This window comes from Haplochromis burtoni, unplaced genomic scaffold (genome assembly GCF_018398535.1).
Source record: "Haplochromis burtoni strain Fernald_Lab_line unplaced genomic scaffold, NCSU_Asbu1 Contig_109, whole genome shotgun sequence".
NCBI lineage: Eukaryota > Metazoa > Chordata > Actinopteri > Cichliformes > Cichlidae > Haplochromis > Haplochromis burtoni.
This window is the reverse complement of record NW_024582470.1, coordinates 808,341-829,148: the sequence shown is the minus strand read 5'-3', so window position 1 is coordinate 829,148 and position 20,808 is coordinate 808,341. Positions and strand designations below refer to the sequence as shown.

The 20,808-nt window shown below is 41.8% G+C and overlaps 2 protein-coding genes across 2 annotated transcripts in view; both read right to left on the bottom strand.

Moving 5' to 3' along the window:
• frem2a (FRAS1 related extracellular matrix 2a) overlaps positions 1 to 6,752 on the bottom strand; it is a 70,459-nt gene extending 63,707 nt beyond the window's left edge. Inside the window, exon 1 of the mRNA XM_042223349.1 lies at positions 1,475 to 6,752. Within this exon, the coding sequence (XP_042079283.1) occupies positions 1,475 to 6,458 (4,984 nt within the window). The 5' untranslated portion in view covers positions 6,459 to 6,752. The remainder of the gene's footprint in view (positions 1 to 1,474) is intronic.
• Positions 6,753 to 20,042: 13,290 nt separating this feature from the next.
• The window catches only part of ufm1 (ubiquitin-fold modifier 1), a 21,027-nt gene continuing 20,261 nt past the window's right edge, over positions 20,043 to 20,808 (bottom strand). The window contains exon 6 of the mRNA XM_005928074.3: positions 20,043 to 20,438. Coding sequence (XP_005928136.1) covers positions 20,365 to 20,438 — 74 coding nt within the window. The 3' untranslated portion in view covers positions 20,043 to 20,364. The remainder of the gene's footprint in view (positions 20,439 to 20,808) is intronic.

The following is a 20,808-nucleotide window of genomic DNA, read 5'->3' as shown; positions in this document are numbered from 1 at the left end:
GTGTCAAATCTAATCAAACGGGAGGTGCAGCCTGAGAAGGATCCTCTCTGTGGCACATACTTGAACCTGAGGGCCTTACAAATACAAAGTCAACACTGTGAACTAGGGGCACATTGTTCATTAAATATTTAAAAAGAAAGCCTCACGGGATGTGCCCTGGAAATAGGATGAGTAAATAAAGAGCGAGGGATTGTCTCTTTCACCTGACTGATTCTTCTGACGAGCCTGTTTGCTCTCTCTCTCTCTCTCACTCAATGTCTCACACCCCTTCCCTCATTCGTTATTTCTCTCATGTCACCCACACATCCCCCACCCCTCCTCTTTTCTTGCCTCTTTTGCACTCTCCTCCACTTTACTTGCTCTCTCTTGCCCCTCTACTGCCCTTTGTTTCTCATTCCCACTGCACTCTTGTCTCATCTATGCCCTTTATTTTTTTCCAACGACTGCAATCCTCACAGTGGTTGTCAGAAGTGTCCATCTCCTACAGGCTCAAGTGCTGCTTTTTTTTTGGCACTGTGTTCTCACACCACGTATGAGCTTAAGCCAAGCTGTGTCATAAGCAGGTGGATTTCCTTACTTGTTGCTCTAATTGCCTCAGCGTGATATGAAATACGGCATTGATTGCATCGCTTTGAACCTCAATCAACGGCATTGTTGTCTTGAATCCCCGCCTGTAATATCAGTCACCGAATGTGCACAAATGCAAAAGAAATGTGTTCAAACATTTAAAGCGGCACAGTGTGCTCTGCATGTTGGTGTAAAAATGCATTTTGGTGAGAGCTCTCTGCGTTTCAACAAATTCTTTCAAATTGACTTGACCCTGGTCAAACTATCAGAATGTGCTGCAACTCAAATGCCATCCTGTCACTCGAAGCTCCGCGCTGACCTTTTCACACGATCCCCCTACTTCTGTCCTGCTTCATTTAACAGACCACTGTAGAGAACATCAGATGTGAACATTTCCCCAGAGATGCAGAAATAATAAATTATTCATCCCTAACTGTCTACAAGACATTTGTGCGAAACATCAGCCTCTAACTTTGCTCTGCTAATTATGATTTGATGAGCAAGGCACATCTAAATCAGGCGCACAAATTAACTATTGAAATTCCCAGGCCTGTACTTGTCACACGTTTGAATAATTATTACTCCATAAATTAAAGTCTTTGGTGGGCTGGAAAAATTAATCAAAACTTACACATTTGCAAGGAATTTTGATGTCTAACACTTTGCTTCACAGGACGATCTTGTATTTAAACATATATGATTACATTTTCAAGGACAGGCATGCAGAGGTAATTTTTCTTGCTAAAAATAATAACTGATAGACTTTTCTCATAGAGTGGAATGAGCATTCTGGTTATTAGATCTGACTGGTTACTAAACAAAATCAGTGCTGTTTGATCATTTCCTCCACATTCAATATTCATGCTGACACATTATAGAGCTGGTAGGTGTTTTGTTCAAAGCTTACCTTGACTGAAGGTGTTGATGGAGTTGTTGCCGTGCCCGAGATGAATGATGTAACCATGTTTTGGCTGGGTGGTGATGTGGAACAGCAGCGAGGCCGGACTGCTGTCTCTGTCCTCTGCCTTCAGCGCCTTGGAGCTGATGGGGAACCCCAGGTGACCCGTGGCCAAAATCTTCAAAGTGAGCGCACCTTTGTTTACAACAATTTGGGGGATGCCATTGTCGACTCCCACGATAGTAATCTTGAGAGTTTGAGGGCGCCTAGTCTCAAAAACAGTGTCGGGGAAAACATAAAAGTCAGTGTGTGTGCCATCGGTGACAGTAAAGGAGAGCGAGTCCTCTGATGATTCAGTTCCGTCGTGCTTGTAGCTGATGAGGTTTTCATTGAGGTCTTGTTTTGTGAAGCTGCTGATAGGTGTGGACGCGTTGTAGAGCAATTTGCCATGAACAGGAAGCTGGATGATCGTAAATTTGATCAGTTTCTCGGCTGTGTCCTGGTCTTCAGCCGTGAGCTCAAAAGGTGTTATCAGCTTAAGCTGCCCTTCTGTGACAACTAGATCATTTACAGTCACAACAGGTTTTTTGTTATCGACGTCCACAATCGAGATTCTGAATGTTCTGAAAACGGGATTGTAGCCATCAGTGACTTCAAACTCAAAACTGTCCATTTTCACCTCATCGTCTGAGGTATGAATGTAGTAAATCTTACTGCCAGCCAGTTGGAGCTGGGTAAAAGACACAATGGGAATCCCAGGAGTGTCTGTGCACTCTAAGTGGCCTCTAACAGGGGCCCTTGTGACAGTGAAAGCCAAGTTCTCATCAGGACTGTTGAGGTCAGTGGTACTTAGGAGATCAGTGGTCAGAGTCACCCTGCCACCTTCTCTCAGAGAAACACCTTTACTGACCACATCAGGGAAGACCATGTCAATGCTGTCCACTGTGATGTAGAAATAACGATCAATTAGTGGGTTTAACCCGTCAGTGACATCAAATTTGACCATGTCTCGAACGCCCTCCTGTCCACTGTGCGTGTAAACTACGAGCCCTGCATCAATTTCAACTTGCGTGAAATTCATGCCCAGCGTGATGTTTTCCAGAGACCCTGATGGGGTTTTTCTCTGCAGCAGACCCTGACGAGGCCCAAACCGGATAATATATGTAAGTGTACTGTCATCTGAATCTAAATCTGTCGCTTTGAGCACTTTGTTGCTGATTTCTTTGGTCTCCCCAATTTCCACCTCTAGACCATTATTAATGAGCATTCTGGGGGTTTCATCATCAACAGCGATGATCATAACCATGGCTGTTTTTTGAACCAAGTACTTCCCATCAGTCAGAATGACATCAAAGCTGTCCTCGATTGTCTCTGAGTCATCGTGCTCATAAATAATACTTGACGCCTCTCTAATCTGCTCTAAAGTGAAATTAGTCACCAAAATGGAGCCTGTGGCTAGCTGGTTTAAAATTGCACCATGTTTGGGAGGTTTGGAAATCATAAACACCAGCTCCTCAGATGGGATATCGGCATCAGCTCCATTCAGAATTTGTGAGTCGATGGCGATGTTCATCCCCTCCATCAAAACTATCTCTCTCAAGTAAATCTCAGGTTTTTCATCATTCGCTGGGATGATAACAATTGGGAAGAAATGGTTCTCTGAGAAATTTATACCATCAGAGCACCTAAATATGAATCTATCATCTACTGGCTCGACCCCCTTGTGAATGCTCTGCACGTAGTAGATATTTCCCTCCCTGATGTCTCTGATGGTAAAAGCACTGATAGCTGTTCCTGACCTGGACTTCTCTGAGCCTGGAGCGGGGGATATATTCTCCACATAGCCGGCAGTGGGCTGCACAATGATAGTGCAAAGGATATCATCAGTTGGAGTGTCGTTATCATCAGCGTTCAAGTGCTGAGGGCCAATGGCATATTTTTCTCCTTCAATGACACTGAACTGAATACCAACTCTGACCTCAGGGGCCTGACTGTCAACAGGAAGGATGGTGACCTGAACATGGACTCCGGTGACCTTATTGCCACCTACTGCCCAATCATCAGACATGTCACTAAGAGTCAAATTGAAGCCATCCTGCTGAGAGGTGAGACCTATCTCACCACCAGTGTGTGCATAGACAACTGCACCGTTAATTATGTCAGCCTGAGTAAACTTTGTGGTTGGGACTCCTTTAACTAATATTTCACCCATAAGGGGAGGATCTTCCACAATAAAAGTCAGCCGAAGGTCATCTGTGTCATCATCACGACCTTGAATCACATTAGTTGTCATTTCTGTGGCTCCATTTTCCAGCACCTCCATATGAGACCCGATTGTTCCTGCAGGCAAGCTGATGGTTGGAGATTCATCATCGACAGGCTTTACATTAACTTTGACCGTCACAGTCACAATATGAATTCCATCACTGACATCCAGCTGAAATTCATCGTTTACTGTCTCTTCTCCACTTTGAATATACAATAACTTTCCCTCTGAGACATCCTCAAGTCTAAAAACTCCATTTTTTTCCAGGTCAGTGAATGCAACCTGGATCTGACCATGCTTAGGAGGCTGACTCAGAGTAAAGGTTATTTGCTCACTCTCAGTGTCGGGGTCTGTAGCATCTAGTTCAGCGATTGTGATGATATGTATGCCCCGTTCAAGCACAGTAAAGCCGGTGTTTGTGATCTGAGGAGGTTTGTTGTTAACAGACTGGAGATAGATGGTGAAAGCCCCTTCTACACTGTTTCCAGCTGTGTCTTCAACAGTATAACGAAACTGCACAACGTGGGCTGTGATTCCAAGCTCAACATCTGGGGGCTCGTAGGAGACCTTATGGTGGTTAATTTGAGCTTGTGTGAACTCTGTTACTTCAGTGGCGGAGTGGTCTGTCAGAACCAAAGAACCGAACACAACAGGGTTATTTTCATCTGTATCTGTGGGGGGCTGGATGACTGTATACTTGAGGTCACGGTCCTCAGAGTCCAAATCAGTATAGTGCAGAACTTCTTTGCTAAAGTGAGTAGGTTTGTACTCCTGAACAATCATTTGCAGGGTGGTGCCAGGGACCAGCTCGGGGGGTACGTCATCGACAGGTAAAACTCGGATTATAAACACACTCTCTTCTGACAAATTAGGGGGGTCGTTGTCATCCTGGACTGTGAATGCAAACTGATCCGTGATTGCATCTGTGTTGTGAGGGCCTGTGTGCTTGTAAAACAACCTCCCATCAGTGATATCTTTCTGAAGCCACTCTGTCACCTCTTTCTCATATACTTCATCCTCAGCATTAAATTTCCAAGAGGAAGGGTCCTCAGGGGCGTCTGACTGCCTTAGGAGCAGCGTGCCAATAGAAGAAAAAGGAGGCACAATGATGAATTTAATAGTTGAGTCCTCAGAATCAATATCAGCAGCGCTGAGCATGAGGGGAGATATGGGCATCATTTGATTTTTGAACAGCACCAAACCGGTGTTGGCATTTATAATCGGTGGCTCGTCATCAGTGGGAACAATTGTAATGGGAAAGAGAAATTCAACTTCATTTTGCCCATCTGTCATTTTGAAGACAATGTTGTCGCTGTATGTGTCAGTCCCGTCGTGCTGGTACACAACAACTCCTGTTGCGAGGTCTGCGGGTGTGAAGAATTTCCTGTGAGAGCCCAGCACTGTGAGGTCCCCGTGGCGCAGCCCATCCACCACTGTGACTCTGACAGAGTCGAGGTTGTCCTCATCACTGATCTCCAAGTTGTGAGCGCTGAAGAGAGGCCGAGACTGCCCCTCATACAGCAGCTGACCTGTGTTGCGTGTCACGACAGGGGCCAGAGTGTTCATGGGCTTTACAACAATCATAAAAGCAAATGGGTCCGAGATGGCCCCGTCTGTGTCCACCACCTCAAATTCAAGCTGGAAAATCCTCTCAGTGTCTGAATCCAGGGAAGGGGGCTTATAAGCTATTTTAAGATCGCGCAAGTCTCTCTGGTAGAAGGAGGTGATGGGGAGGTTTCTGTCATCAGTGCTGACTATATAGCCTTCCTCATAAGATAAGGAGGAAGTAATATTGAAAATAAGCTTGTCTGGGTCTGACTCGGCATCTTCAGCGGCAAGCATATCAGGGGTGACGGCGGTCATGACAAACTGGCTGACCTCCATCATCATCATGGACACAAAGCTGGGTTTGGGGGGAGAGTTTTCCTCTCCCCCTTTGATGCGAATCATAAGATGAAAATACTCCTGTTTCACTAGGTTGCCTTCCTTATCCTGCAGCTCCACAACCATGGGGACATAATCCCTGTTGGGGGATTTGCGCTGAAAAGTGTGCTCATAGCGAATATCAGCTCGCGTGAATTCATCACAGTCCATCATTGCAGAAAGTTTACCGCCATGGATGAGTTTCCCGTATCTAGGCAGCGAGTTGCTGCCGCTGCTGCTGGACTGGGATGTCACCTCGCATTTGTGAGATTCTCTGTCATAAGTGAACTCTAAAATCCTCTTATCAATAGGGTTACTGATCCCTTTGAGGTTATCAACAGTCAGAGGCATGTTTTTGGTGATTAACTCGAGCTGCGTGAACATTACTTCAACCTCCATCATAAACGGAATAATGACCGTTTCGGTTTGCGCGTCATACCTGAGCTGCATCCTCACTCTGTCTTTAGCCGGACTTCTCGATCCGTGGTGGGAGTAAGTCACATCATTTGGACCAAAATCGCAGGGAAACTTTTTGGGAGACAGATGACCCGGTCTCTGCGAGAGCGGATCATTATCGAGCACGTTGATGCTGCACCGGTCGCCGGGCTGTGTCTGAATGACCAAATCATTGATTGGATCGATAAAAACCGACCTCCCGAAAGGCACGCGTATTCCGTTGTTGGCCACCAAGATAGCGTCCTCAGACAGTTCTGATCTCAGTGCATAAAATAATCCAGAGCTGTCGGACTGCGCGAAGACAATACCTGTTATGGAAAAACACAGGAGAAGTCCACAGGACAACATGTTCACCAGTTATGTGAGCTCTGCCAAGGTGCTGCTGTAACAAAGAAAATGTTTTTCCAAAATGTCTGTTTTACTTAACAAAATAAAAAAATCCCAAAACAATAGGGAGTCAGCGGGGTGCCCACGCAGTGACTCCCGTACATCTATCCGTGCGGACCCTCGACATACTCCGCGAGAATAGCGCTCAGGAGTTTTAACTTCAGCCGCTTGAGAGCCCAGCGTAAAGCGCCACCGCCCATCTCTGCACATATTGGAGGATTTTGAAGGCTTGTTAGCTCAGCCCTATCGCTAATGGGCAGTACGGCTGACAGTCACGGAGAGGTGGAGACTGGAAGATAAACTGAAGTAGACGGATTGATTATAGCTTAATTACCAAGCGTGTCCTCTTGGTAGAACTACTCCCCCCGAACGATCATAATGGAAAGACGAGTTTAAATAAAATCCTCTTTTTAAGCACTCTGCCTAACACAGATAATATTATCATGTAATCTTTGGACATGCAGACACTGATGAAATTAAGAGAAACGGCAAGTTTATAATTGTTTATTTTCCACGGTGTGCCAGAAAAGGTCATTTCAACTCCACCAACGTTGTCATTCTTCTGGTTTTTAACTTGAGAAAGCTGTAAAAGTACGCATCATACGAGCATGTAAAATTATAGTCCTTAAACTAGTTATCTTACTAAGTGAACATTTGCTGGGACATATGCAGGCTACAGATAATTTATGTGTTCCTATACGGCAACCTATTTTTCTTTTATAAGAAATAACAGACAACCCCTTAATTCCATTGATCGCTGTTGTATGCCATCTGCCCCCAATATTAATAATACATTTTAAGATTTGAGCTGTATCCCCTACTTAATGGGATATCTCCATTAGTGATTTGGTAGCTGGGCGTATTAATCCCCTGTTGTGTTTCCCCTCACTTGCTCTGCAGTAACTCCTCGCTTTCTGCAAAAAGTTAAAGTACGAAGAAGGTGAGGACGAATTTTTTTGCCCATTTCTTATTCATGTATGCGTTCATCCATTTATTTATTTAGCTTTATATTTTGAAGGGAATTCGCAGCTCAGTGTGGACCTCAGAAAGATGACGACCTTCCCTTAAGCAAGAAAAAGCAACAATAAAACCCCACCCACTGCCCATTGATTAGAATGAATGACCCTGTCCTTGTCAGTCCAGAATAGACCGTAATACGATAAACAAAATTCCAACTATAAGCAGGAGCGCGGGGACGTGAAATACGCATTCAGCTGCCGTGGCATGGAGCAAGAAATATTGCAATTGTTGCTTAGAACTGGAGGGAATCTGGTGCTAGACCTTGGCGAACCTGTGAGGGGGGGTTGTTTGAAAATCTGTCAAGGCTAATTCATGAGAGAATTACTTCCCCCAGTTGCTTAGCAGAGTGTTTTTATGTGATCAGATTTCTAAGATTTTAACATTTATGCATTTATTTTATTGATTTTCTTTTTTTGGAACGATATTTGACGTCGCACTGGCGAATGTCCTGGTCAAAGAAAAAATATATGTTTGACATTAATAAAAAATGAGCATGCCAGGAGTTCTGTTTTGGCACGAACGAGTACACTTAACGAAAAACAAGGTCAGCGAACAAGGGGACAATCTTCATCAGCCCCATTCATAATTTATCTAATGTCACTATGAGGTAAGATCTCACAGTTGCTGTAAACCAGTTGAAGTTTTTGTGATTGTTCTGATACTGGTTATAAGTTTTGAACAAGAATATTTAAAAAGTTCCACACTTGCAAATCTGACAGCTTTGAGTCGTTAAAATCATTATACCTAAAGCTGATCCGTAGAAGAACTGCTTGTGACTGCATTTTGTTCTCGACTCTACCCAGGTTGAAGATGCCAGGTGATTAGAGGGTTTCTTCTGCTTTGTTTCTTTCAAAGTACAAGGCACCTCCAGCTTTTCCAGCTGTCACACTCGCTGCATGCTCAAAAACACTCATCTTGTGACTTCACACGTGCATGTTAGATTCACCGCTATGGAAACTGAAATTGTACTGAATATTAAAACCCGATACTTCCGAGACACAAACTGTGACAAAGATTAAAGTGAATGCAAAGATCTTAATTAGGGAGGCAAAATAATAAGCAATAGAAAAAAAAATACACCTGGAAATTTAAGGTAATGAAAAACAACAAGAAAAAGTCCAACAATGATGTGACAGAGTTTATATCTACAGGGAGTGCAGAATTATTAGGAAAGTTGTATTTTTGAGGAATAATTTTATTATTGAACAACAACCATGTTCTCAATGAACCCAAAAAACTCATTAATATCAAAGCTGAATGTTTTTGGAAGTAGTTTTAGTTTGTTTTTAGTTTTAGCTATTTTAGGGGGATATCTGTGTGTGCAGGTGACTATTACTGTGCATAATTATTAGGCAACTTAACAAAAAACAAATATATACCCATTTCAATTATTTATTTTTACCAGTGAAACCAATATAACATCTCCACATTCACAAATATACATTTCTGACATTCAAAAACAAAACAAAAACAAATCAGCGACCAATATAGCCACCTTTCTTTGCAAGGACACTCAAAAGCCTGCCATCCATGGATTCTGTCAGTGTTTTGATCTGTTCACCATCAACATTGCGTGCAGCAGCAACCACAGCCTCCCAGACACTGTTCAGAGAGGTGTACTGTTTCCCTCCTTGTAAATCTCACATTTGATGATGGACCACAGGTTCTCAATGGGGTTCAGATCAGGTGAACAAGGAGGCCATGTCATTAGTTTTTCTTCTTTTATACCCTTTCTTGCCAGCCACGCTGTGGAGTACTTGGACGCGTGTGATGGAGCATTGTCCTGCATGGAAATCATGTTTTTCTTGAAGGATGCAGACTTCTTCCTGTACCACTGCTTGAAGAAGGTGTCTTCCAGAAACTGGCAGTAGGACTGGGAGTTGAGCTTGACTCCATCCTCAACCCGAAAAGGCCCCACAAGCTCATCTTTGATGATACCAGCCCAAACCAGTACTCCACCTCCACCTTGCTGGCGTCTGAGTCGGACTGGAGCTCTCTGCCCTTTACCAATCCAGCCACGGGCCCATCCATCTGGCCCATCAAGACTCACTCTCATTTCATCAGTCCATAAAACCTTAGAAAAATCAGTCTTGAGATATTTCTTGGCCCAGTCTTGACGTTTCAGCTTGTGTGTCTTGTTCAGTGGTGGTCGTCTTTCAGCCTTTCTTACCTTGGCCATGTCTCTGAGTATTGCACACCTTGTGCTTTTGGGCACTCCAGTGATGTTGCAGCTCTGAAATATGGCCAAACTGGTGGCAAGTGGCATCTTGGCAGCTGCACGCTTGACTTTTCTCAGTTCATGGGCAGTTATTTTGCGCCTTGGTTTTTCCACACGCTTCTTGCGACCCTGTTGACTATTTTGAATGAAACGCTTGATTGTTCGATGATCACGCTTCAGAAGCTTTGCAATTTTGAGACTGCTGCATCCCTCTGCAAGATATCTCACTATTTTTGACTTTTCTGAGCCTGTCAAGTCCTTCTTTTGACCCATTTTGCCAAAGGAAAGGACGTTGCCTAATAATTATGCACACCTGATATAGGGTGTTGATGTCATTAGACCACACCCCTTCTCATTACAGAGATGCACATCACCTAATATGCTTAATTGGTAGTAGGCTTTCGAGCCTATACAGCTTGGAGTAAGACAACATGCATGAAGAGGATGATGTGGACAAAATACTCATTTGCCTAATAATTCTGCACTCCCTGTATATATGATTCTGTTCCCATCTGACTAATTAATACAGAGAGTCCTACTCATCCCTGCAGCCCATCTCTATCACCTGCTAAGCAAAACAGAATTTTTGGGGGAAAGTTGAGGCTAATATTCATGACATTTTCACACTGTACAGGTTGTGGGGTTCCTTGTGCACAGCAGCCGTTCTGCTATTATAAGGCCACATGTGGAGATTTTTTCTTCTTCTTTCAATTGGTACCTATATTCAGGACTTTCAGGTAATTGGGTATGCCAGTATGAGTGTTAGGTATACATCAGATTTTTACATTTGCATAAAATTATCTGTACAAGTGCGGCTGAAAGCAAGGGAAATGCTCAGCATTGCAGTGTAATCACTGAGCCGGGAGCACACCAAGTACATTCATCTAAATCAGTTCTACATATTTGTGTCAGTCAGTATGAAAATGGATCGAGATTAGAGTCTGTAATACTTGGTCATAGGTTGTTTTTTTGTCTGGTTACCAGGCACCAATATAAATTAAAAAATTCCTGAAACATCTAAATGATAAATTCTCACTGCAAGGTGGAGTCCTTGAATTCTGACTGCACAGCACAGAGACAGTTTTGTTTGTTTACAGACACACACCACCCACATGCCACCGTCCCAGCAGAATCAAGAGGTAGGAGTTTTAATCTGTGATGCTGTGACAAAGCATGTGACAGTGAAAGTAAACAGAGTGCTTTTTAAGAAGAACAAAATGGAGATATTTTACGCTCATGATTTATCTCTTACTTCACAATATGCATTTGCTGATGCTCACTAGGGTTTGAGGCAAATCACAACACTGGCTCACTGTTTATGGAGGAGCTCCAGATTCTGCATCGTATTTAGAATATGCTGGCTGATTGCTTTGGGAGAAACATGCACTGATCTGAATCTGAAGTCCCTTTGTAACCTAAAGACCATATATTATTAGAAGACTTCACTCCCTGAGTGCAGTCATAATTGCGATTCCTAGACTTTTCAAAAATATTATGGGAGCGGGGCATTTTGCCATCAGCCTTCTCTCGGGGTAAGTCCCTGAACCATCTCTTAGTTATGCTGCTGAGTGACTTTCCATGATCCACTGAGGAGTTCTCCTACACCTTTTTTCACTTCCCGTGTGTTTATATGCAATAAGCCTTGGTTGCTGCTGGCTTTCCATGATGCACTGACTGTTTCTTTTCTTCCACAGTGGGTCTTTTGTCCTGTCTTTCTCTCATCGTTGACCAACAGGTTAAGGTAGATGGCTGCACCTCCCTGGACCTGGTTGTGCCGAAGGTTTTTTCTCTTAAAAAGGAATTTTTCTCTCCACACTAATACCAAGAGCTTGCTCATAGGGGGTGTCTGACTGTTGGGGTTTTCTCTGTATTATTGCACGGTCTTTATGTTATAGCATAAAGCACCTTGAGGCAACTGTTTGTGTGATCTATACAAATAAAACTGAACTGAACTGACTTTGTATACACTGCATGTCATTAAGTTTTTATCTACTCTCTTCCATAGTTACCCTACCCTGCTTGTTTTTTTTTCTTGTTAGCTCCTCATCTCTAATGAGCATAACCATCAAGACACATGGTCGCTCCAAATTTTAGACTGGTTGTGCTGGTGGTCATTTCCTGTTAAAGGGCTGTTCTTCCTCCCCACTGTTCCCCCACAAGTTCTTACTCTTTAAAGTTTATCACATACTAAGAGATTTCCATCCATTACGGTAGGATCTTTACCATACAATACAAAGCTCCATGAGGGGATTGTTTTAGTGTTATGGTGCTGTATAAATAAACCTGAATGCAATTGAAGCTTTTGCATTCAAATGCATCAAATAAACGAGTCATAATAAAACTAATGTATAATCAATACACAAATTCAGTCTTGTTATTCTTTGCCACTTTATACTTATACTTCACATTGAATAGCTTTTTTTCATATCAGTAATTTAAACATAAACTTTTGTGGTACTTAAATTGTTTAATGGCGTCTCTACTTGCCTGGCAACACCATCACACAGCTGTTACGTTTGTGCTTTCAACGCCCGGCATCTACGAAAGGCAGCGGGCCTCCTATCACTCTCTGTTCTGTCGCCACTATCTCCATAACCACAGAGAACATGTTTCTTCTTGAGGAAGCACACACATAAAAGCAACAGCTCAACGTGCAAAATCACTGGTTATATGTTACTGCAGAAGATGAAACAGCTTCTCTGTCTGGGTCAGCTGAATGTGTAATAGAACCCCCCACTTGCTTCCAATTTGCACATAAGCATTCTCACAACTGCGTACATAATCACATCTGGGCTTTCTTTGTTCATATGTTACAGTCAGAAAATGTAGGTTTTCAGACGACACACCAGGAACTCTTCTCCAAACACAATCGTTAGCTCCGCTGCTGCTCTGTAATCATCAGCACAAGGACTGTGTGAGTTTACATTTACACAAAGTGCCATTCTGGTTCGAGTTTGCTGTCTCGGGAAACCGCGGGTTTGTTCCTCCATCTCACACGCTCATTTCCATTACAGATGACAATGCTCTTGCCATTCAGTTAGGGGAACAGTTAGCATTATAAATTAGAGGGGAATTGGGTAAATATCTGTGTTTCTGTGAATTCTAGATTGATTGCCAGGCAAATTGTAAGAAATAAAGGCTTTAAATTAAATAATTAAACTAGTTTCTGTTAGTTTTAGTTCTAGGTAGTGTACTTACAAACAAAAAGAAAAAAAGAGAAGAAAGAGAAAAATCTGTCGCTCAGGTTGACATTTACTGCTGAGACTTTTATCTTAAATACAGAACAGACAGTAAACAAAACTGGCTCTAATGATTTGTTTACATCTTGTGCGTGAGACTTCTTCCAGTTGGTTGGCTTTGTGACATGCCCTCTATAGAGCACATTCTCTCTATTTCATGTGATTTTACAGAGGTGATGAGTCTAATAAGGGACAAACCTGCCACACTCCATCACACATCAGACAAAGCACTCAGCTCTGAGCCCTCCAGGCAGTGTCAATTTCTGCTGGTTGTTGTCGGCTCTCGTGGCCTGTTGGAGGTGAACATTTGTTACAGTACTTCCGCAGCATTTTCTTTTTTTTCTCCGGTGAATTACTTTATTGCAAGAGAAGAGCAGTGATTCATCCCTTTTACCGTGCTTTCAGCGCTTCCCCTTTAAATGTTTTCTATTTAATAGAATCCTTTTGGAGCAAAAGTACAGATAAGAATAGAAGGCCCACAGAGAAGAACAAATTAAAGTTGTTTATATTCCAGATATTCCTGTGTTGCACGAGCACTATCTTGCATATTTTTTGGCCACCTAATAGTATAAGCAAGTTTATCTAGGATAAAAGAAGAAAAACAACAACAACAACACACACGCACACACATTCTTCTAAATCAGTAAACGGCTTAAATGCAGTCATGACTTTCATCTAAATAAGACAAAGAAAATACTTTTTTAATAGGCTACTGCCATCTAGTGGTAAAACGTGGTAGGGCAGTTCAGCAATCAGCTCCTAAGTCAAGTGCTGTTACCAGATTGAGAGATTAATCAGAAAAATTAAAATAATTCTCCGACAGGTTCCGATTCAAAACTGAATCCTTTCTGTGCTCATTGTTTTTACCTATTAATAATGGCAGCTTGTGTTACAGAGAACTATTTAGACTGACGTTTGCATTACTGTTGCCTGAAAGTGGTAAACAAAATCAGTTGGTAACTACCTTAGACCACACACCTTACACAAAACATCTACTTGCAAGTTAATGTCAGGCCAGATTTTTAAACCTGCACTTACCAATACAGACATCTATGTAATCACTGTGTTTAACCTGCAGTGAAGAGATCCACGCTTTATGGGAACTGTGCGAAAGGACTATGTTAAGTGCAGGCATATGTATGAGAGAGACAGAGAGAGAAAGAGATGGTCTGAGTGCCTAATTATAAGATTTGAACCCTCCTAAGTGTACTAAAAGTCAGAACACGAGGTGAAGTGGGTTTGAAGGTTAACAGTCCTCCTGCTTTTCCCTGTCCACCAACACACGCTGTGGACAGAAATACACACTATGCAAATGCTTTCTGGCATTTAACATCAGTGCAACGGTGAGATCCCTGTTACTAAAGGAAGGCTGCTCTCTGCAGGGACATTAATGCATATATTTATTGCATCAACAGTCCCTTTAGTTTGTGGCAATGCTGCACAACATGTAGACTTTCCCACAGGGAAGACGTCCAACCCTGTTTCCAGAAAAGTTTGAATGTTGCCTTAAATATACATGGGAACAGAACATGATACATACAATGTTAAATTTAGATTTAAAAAATATGAATATGATCATTTCGAATTTGGTAAATGGCCTGTATTTGTATAGCTTTTTACTTAGTCCCTAAGGACCCCAAAGTGCATTCAGTCATCCACCCATTCACACACACATTCACACACTGGTGATGGCAAGCTACATTGTTGCCACAGCTGCCCTGGGGCGCACTGACAGAGGCGAGGCTGCCGGACACTGGCGCCACCGGGCCCTCTGACCACCACCAGTAGGCAACGGGTGAAGTGTCTTGCCCAAGGACACAATGACCGATACTGTAGGAGCCAGGGCTCGTACAGGCAACCTTCCAATTACAAGACGAACTGCCAACTCTTGAGCCACCATCGCCACAATTTGATGCTTGTGGCACATTTCAAAAACGTTCGGTCAGTAAAAGGCGTCAAAAGCTCTAAACAAAAATCCCCTGATTAACCTCCTACCTAACAGTCAGTGCAGTTAGTCGCATGAGTGAAAAAAGAGCTTCCCAGAAATCTGAAATAAATGTATTTTCACCAAAACAAGTTGTCTTTGTGAGTTTTATTTAGCTTTTGCAAAGGGGTGAAACAAAAAATACAGAATGTGGCAGCAGCCTGCGTATTTGGCCAAGAAGAATTACAAGCACAGAGGTTTGGCCTCAAAAGTAAAAATGTGGTGGGATTTACAACTGTGTGATAGACTGCACTGCACAAGCAAATATTTCAGCATTTTCATGTTTTTCTACATTAAAAATACAAAGAATTCAGTGATTTAATAACTTGTGATATGTATCACTGAAAGATTCAGAGAACGAAGAGAAACCTCTACATGCAAATAAACAGGTGTTAGTTTCAGACCATGGGGCAACGCTGTAGAAGACAAAACGTTGTGGTAATTATTAGATGAGCTCAGAAACACTATTTGAACCCTGTGCAAACCAAGTGCAAACCTGTGAATTTAGCAATAGCAGCAGCAGTACACTGTATTCGATTTTGTCTAGAGCTAATAATCACTCACAGTAAGTTTCTGGTTTGCAACAGCAGTGCTTTGTGCTAAACGCTAACCTGACTGTGCATAAATACACTCAATGAAAACATGAAATCACAATTTTTAGTGTAAAATTTCCGTCCCCTATTTTAGGCAGTCGTCCTTTGCTTTTTAGCAATATACAACAAAAGTGTCCCGGTGCTAAAGTGAATTAAGGCATTAGTTGATTTTGTGTCATAAATAAAAATCTCAACTGATGGTGGCACAGGAAATTAAAGGATAAACTCTACTGAAAAGTAAATGAGCATCAAATTTCATGATAATCCATTCAATTTTACTAAAAGCCTGAGTATCAGCCAAGGCTGTTCTAAAGATAAAGTCGGGGGATGATCTGAGGATCCATTGTCTAGGCAGCATGGGTGTCCAATCTACTCCAGAGTATTTGTGGAGCTCTAAATTGCTCTGGCTGCACACTCTCACAGCATACTATCGCTGAGCGCACATGAACTGCTGTTGGAAAACTACACTGGCTGAGCCTGCTTTTTCTGTTTTGTCCAAGCTGATGGAGTGCACATTGCCCGTGGCTGTTGTGCCCTTAAAATACACTCTCTAAGCAATTTATTAATACCTACACAACCCCTCTGCACACATAGTTGCAGAAAGTTGTTGCACAGATGGAAGTGATGCAAAGAAACTGGGGAAAATAAAAAATTAACTCTAGGACTGCCTTGCAGGTTCAAGAGTGGACAGCCAGTCAGATTCATACAAGACATTCATTTCAGTTAGCTGTTGTGTTGAATCACGTTATTGGTTGATAACACCGTAACATACGATATGTGTCACTGCTGATTAATACATTTTTCAGTTGAATGAAAAGTAAAATGGTAGACCTAGTATGTTTGCATCATGACATGTAGTGGTTGCCATAAAATACATAAAAGTTGATACTTTTAATACCAAACACACTGAGTATTAAATGCAGGCAGTCTGACAGCAGTAAGAAATCTGTTCATTCATTTCACGGCAAAAACTTGTTAAAATAGGACAATACTGTAGTCATCGGACCATCTTCACCTCCTGTGTAATAATAGATGAAACAACCTATCAGACACACACCAGGGGTGACAAAGAGAATTGTTGTTAAGCCAACTGAACCCTTCAGACTTGTGGTTCTTACAGTAGGTTTCCTTTGGATCCTTTTTGGATATATTTTTAAGATGACATGTCATACATACACTGACAGGACAATTAATATTTAAAGAATTATTTGGGCTTACTTTCAAAATATAACTTGAATATATTCCTTGAATTTATTCACACTTGAGAAGAGAAACAAATAATTACTGCCAAACCATGACGTGACACGACAAACAGCGAGCGTTTTGTTAAAAAGAAAGAAAAGAAAGAAAAGAAACTGAGGAAGATTAAACCTGGCAAATTAGGGCTTTCAACCAGCTGCCATACTAAATTTATGACAGAAGGGGGCAGAATCAGGTCATTCATATAATTAAATAATCTTGATGTGATGCCTCAACTGGTTTTCCTCATGTTTCCTAATGTGTGACACTCTTTTCCCAGGGGGTGTGGACTTTGTGATTGAGGTTCTAGTTCAGCTGGGACTAAACTAGAACTACACGGTTTGCAGACTGAGCTGTATATCCACATGTTTTAGAGACTGATGTGTGGGAATGGGGGTGAAAATTAGCTGGACGGGATGACGGAGAGAATCTCTTTCCATTCCCTGGCTCCTGATTTCTTTATCTGGCTCACTGACCTGTGGCCACAGTGATGATCTTGTCTGCACGGAGAATTGAAAGATCACCAGATCTCATTTTAGATTGGCCGCCTTTACTCGGTGGCTGCACACTCAACATGTCATTTATGAAGCAGGTTGAGCGCAAACGATTGGGGGAAAGAGGGCAGCAGACCAGTGCATGGGGAAAACCCATTTCATAGCAAATGGGCTTTTCGCCGTCACGCAGACACAGACACAGTGTCAGGCACTGCCGCTGAGACCAGTCAGCACTACGCTGTCAGCCCGTGTCAGCTCCCGGTTCCCCGTTTGTCTCTTTATGTCTGTCATCTTTATATCAAGAGACTAAAAATACAGCTGGAGACCTCAAACTGTTTCCTAACTCGGTTCAAGACAAATCAATCAATCACTGGGACATGTCCAATCTTTGTGAGTGTTAATAATCTTAATATCAGTGGTTTGCAAATGAACTGTTACCTCCTCATACATCATCAATCACAGTCTCTCACATCTTTTAAATACAACTGTACACCACAAATGCTGTTATCAAAAACTCAGTATTCTCTGTTATAATTTCAGTGGCCTAACTGTTTACAGTGAGCTAAACCAGTGGCTATTTAAGACAGAGCCATGGCTTTAAAAGTGCAAAGAGAAAATCTTAAATGGAGAATTCTGCAGCTTTTAAAGCATTTATCAAATTTGATGTGTTATCCTGTACCTGCACCCTTTTTTTTTTTAAATGTCTTGATTTGAAATCTAAATGAATTTGGAAAATTCAAAGAGTGAGTTTTCTAGGAGTTTGGCTAAAGACATCCCAATTTGACACCCACTAAAGTGTCTCCCCTGAGTCTTTATATTCCACAGCAGAGGCAACAGACCGAACTGTATGAACTGCCTTTTGATTCTCTCGACTCTACAATGGAACTGCTGAAGCCAGCTACAGCTGATAAAGTGGTGGTAGGAGCCATTTAGTTTGTTGATTAAAAAGCAGAACTCATCAGAGAGTTGTATATTTTAAATTTAGTTTAAAATATCCAAACCCTGTTATTTAGTTTATCTCCTTGTTTCGATTATTTTACTAACTGCATTATTTTAAAAGAGCAGAGAAACACCAGGAGGCTCTCATATTTCATAGAGCCTGTTAAAGGACCAGCATGCATGAGGGGCCTATTTTTTCCAGAGTAATAGAACCCACAGGACAAACTATTTTTTTTTTTTGTTCTATTGTTTGCTTGCTCGCATTTGATAAATAACCCAGAAAACCTATAGAACAAGTTTGTAATAGACTTCTTTTGCCCAAGTACGATACCCACAGTGCATCAGTGCCTCTTAAGTTAGGTTTGACTTTGGGGCACAGTTCAGCCTGCAGCTGACTCGGGACATGGAGCTCAATTAATGCGATTACGAGACTTTTTTTAGTTCTCAGAAATATTAAACCAGAGCATCCATTCTGTTTAACTGTGAAATTTTAATTTCATGCTTTAAAGAGCACAAATTCAGGTGTGAAATGAGCTGATCTCTTACCTTTTTTTTTATTTTTTTTATTTAAGTTTCATCTTATTCGGTTTAGTCAGCATGCAAAATGATCATGTATTGATCTTGGCCTAAAGACTATTCACCCGTTTAAAAACTACAAAAAAATTTACTCTTTTTTTTTTTACCCCTTCAGGAACACATGTATGAGAAATATCTGCAGCAATTAAGCAATTTTCAACCACCAACATTGCAATGCTGGGAGATAACATCTGCTGCATTCAGGGCACTCTGCGGTTGACTCCAATTTAAGAAGCAAATTTCTGCTGTGCCCAGCAGTGATTTTGATTAAAACAGAAAAGCAAATCCATTTGCGATGGCCCTCATACTCCTCCCCCCCATCCCAGCCTGCATCCTAACAAATGGTGAGACACAACCGTAAGCTTTCTCTTGTGTATTACACCATGCACACTCCATTATTCACCCCAGCCTATTTTTCTTTACAAAGTGTGAATTGTATTTCTTTTTGGGGGGTTGAGAAACTGAACCAATTCAGAAACAAATGATGCAGACCTTCTCAAATGAAAATGATTAATGCGGAGAGGATAGTCAGCTGCTTCTTTGCATTAATCAGTTAATAAAGCACATTTCATAAAGGAAAAAACACGGACTGGTCTGTTAGTCATGTTGTTTTGGGTGGAAATAATCAAGGAGGCTTGATATTAAGACACAATTTCTGTTTACTTGTTTTTCAAACTGCGACACTGTCAAAAAGAGAAGCCACATGACAAACGACTGCAAACACGTGACATTTATTTCCAAGATGAAAATCCGTGTTACCAGTGGCTGATGAATCTTATTGATAGCTACTCAGACACATCTCGATGCCAATTTTAATCTAAGCTCTTTGGACGCTTGGCTTGTTTTATCAACACCTGCTTTATCAGTTCATAACCAGGCAGCATTATTCAGTGGAGATTTTCTATATTTATTGTGTGTAGGTGCGCAGTGTGTGATTTCAAGTGGGGGGATGAGTGCATTTGATGCTCGAATGTAACCTGAGAGAGGGCAGCAAAGAGCCATATGTTTGAACAGATTGATTTAACAGTTTCATGCTTTAATCAGAAGCTGTGTTGGATCGACTCAAAGACAAATCTGGTCCCCAGGACAACTGCAGCATCTGTTTGAAGAACACTGCTCTGACACAAGGTGCCTGATTAGCACAGATAAAGTCACCAGTCGCTTAATGAAGCACTTAACAGCATCCTTTGTAGATATTATTACCAATTCCAGTACGAACAAAAGTAACGCTGCACTGAGCATGTGCTGTTGGTCATATGGATTCTTTATTGTCATTTACAAAGATACAAAAGTCAGTTGTTTGCTGATCTTTCCTGGGATGTAGATGCTGTGTTGTGTGAATTCATTACTCTCTTACTCTCTCCTGATGTTACTCCAAACTTTTGAACTTGACACAGGGAACATGCGCACGTCATCAATGTGTTTAAATATACTCTCATGTGAGTCACTGTCAGTGGTGGGCCAGAAAATAAAAATGACACACGCTGAGGTGTTTCCTGGGTCTCGAGCGTTACATGAATCTGCCGCGTGAGTCATTATGCCGATGTCGACGAGGAAAAGCAGCATCAGTCTCCTTGTCCTCCCACTCTGTCTCTTGGAATGAGGCGAAGCTCTGAGCCGTGCTTCAGAAACACATTCCCTGCAACACAAGGCAGAGCACTATATAAAGATCATGGTTCATAATCAGTGTGCTTTAATAAGGGGTTTTATTGTCACCAAAGCTGCCAACAACATGTCAACTCACCAGCTGGGAGAGAAACTTGACAAAAAAGCATGCAATCTCTGACTCAAAGTCTTGGATTCGATTACAACTTGCACACAGATTCAGTCTTCACACAGACGCTTCGAGCTGGAACGATCACTAAACTGACAGATGAAAAATAATCCTAGTGCCTAATTTTCAGCTCTTCAGTCAGCCTACATAAACCAATTATTAAAAAAAGAAAGAAATGGATGTTAACAAGAGCATGCATTTTAAGCAGTTCTTATTGGCATATGTGCACCTTTGC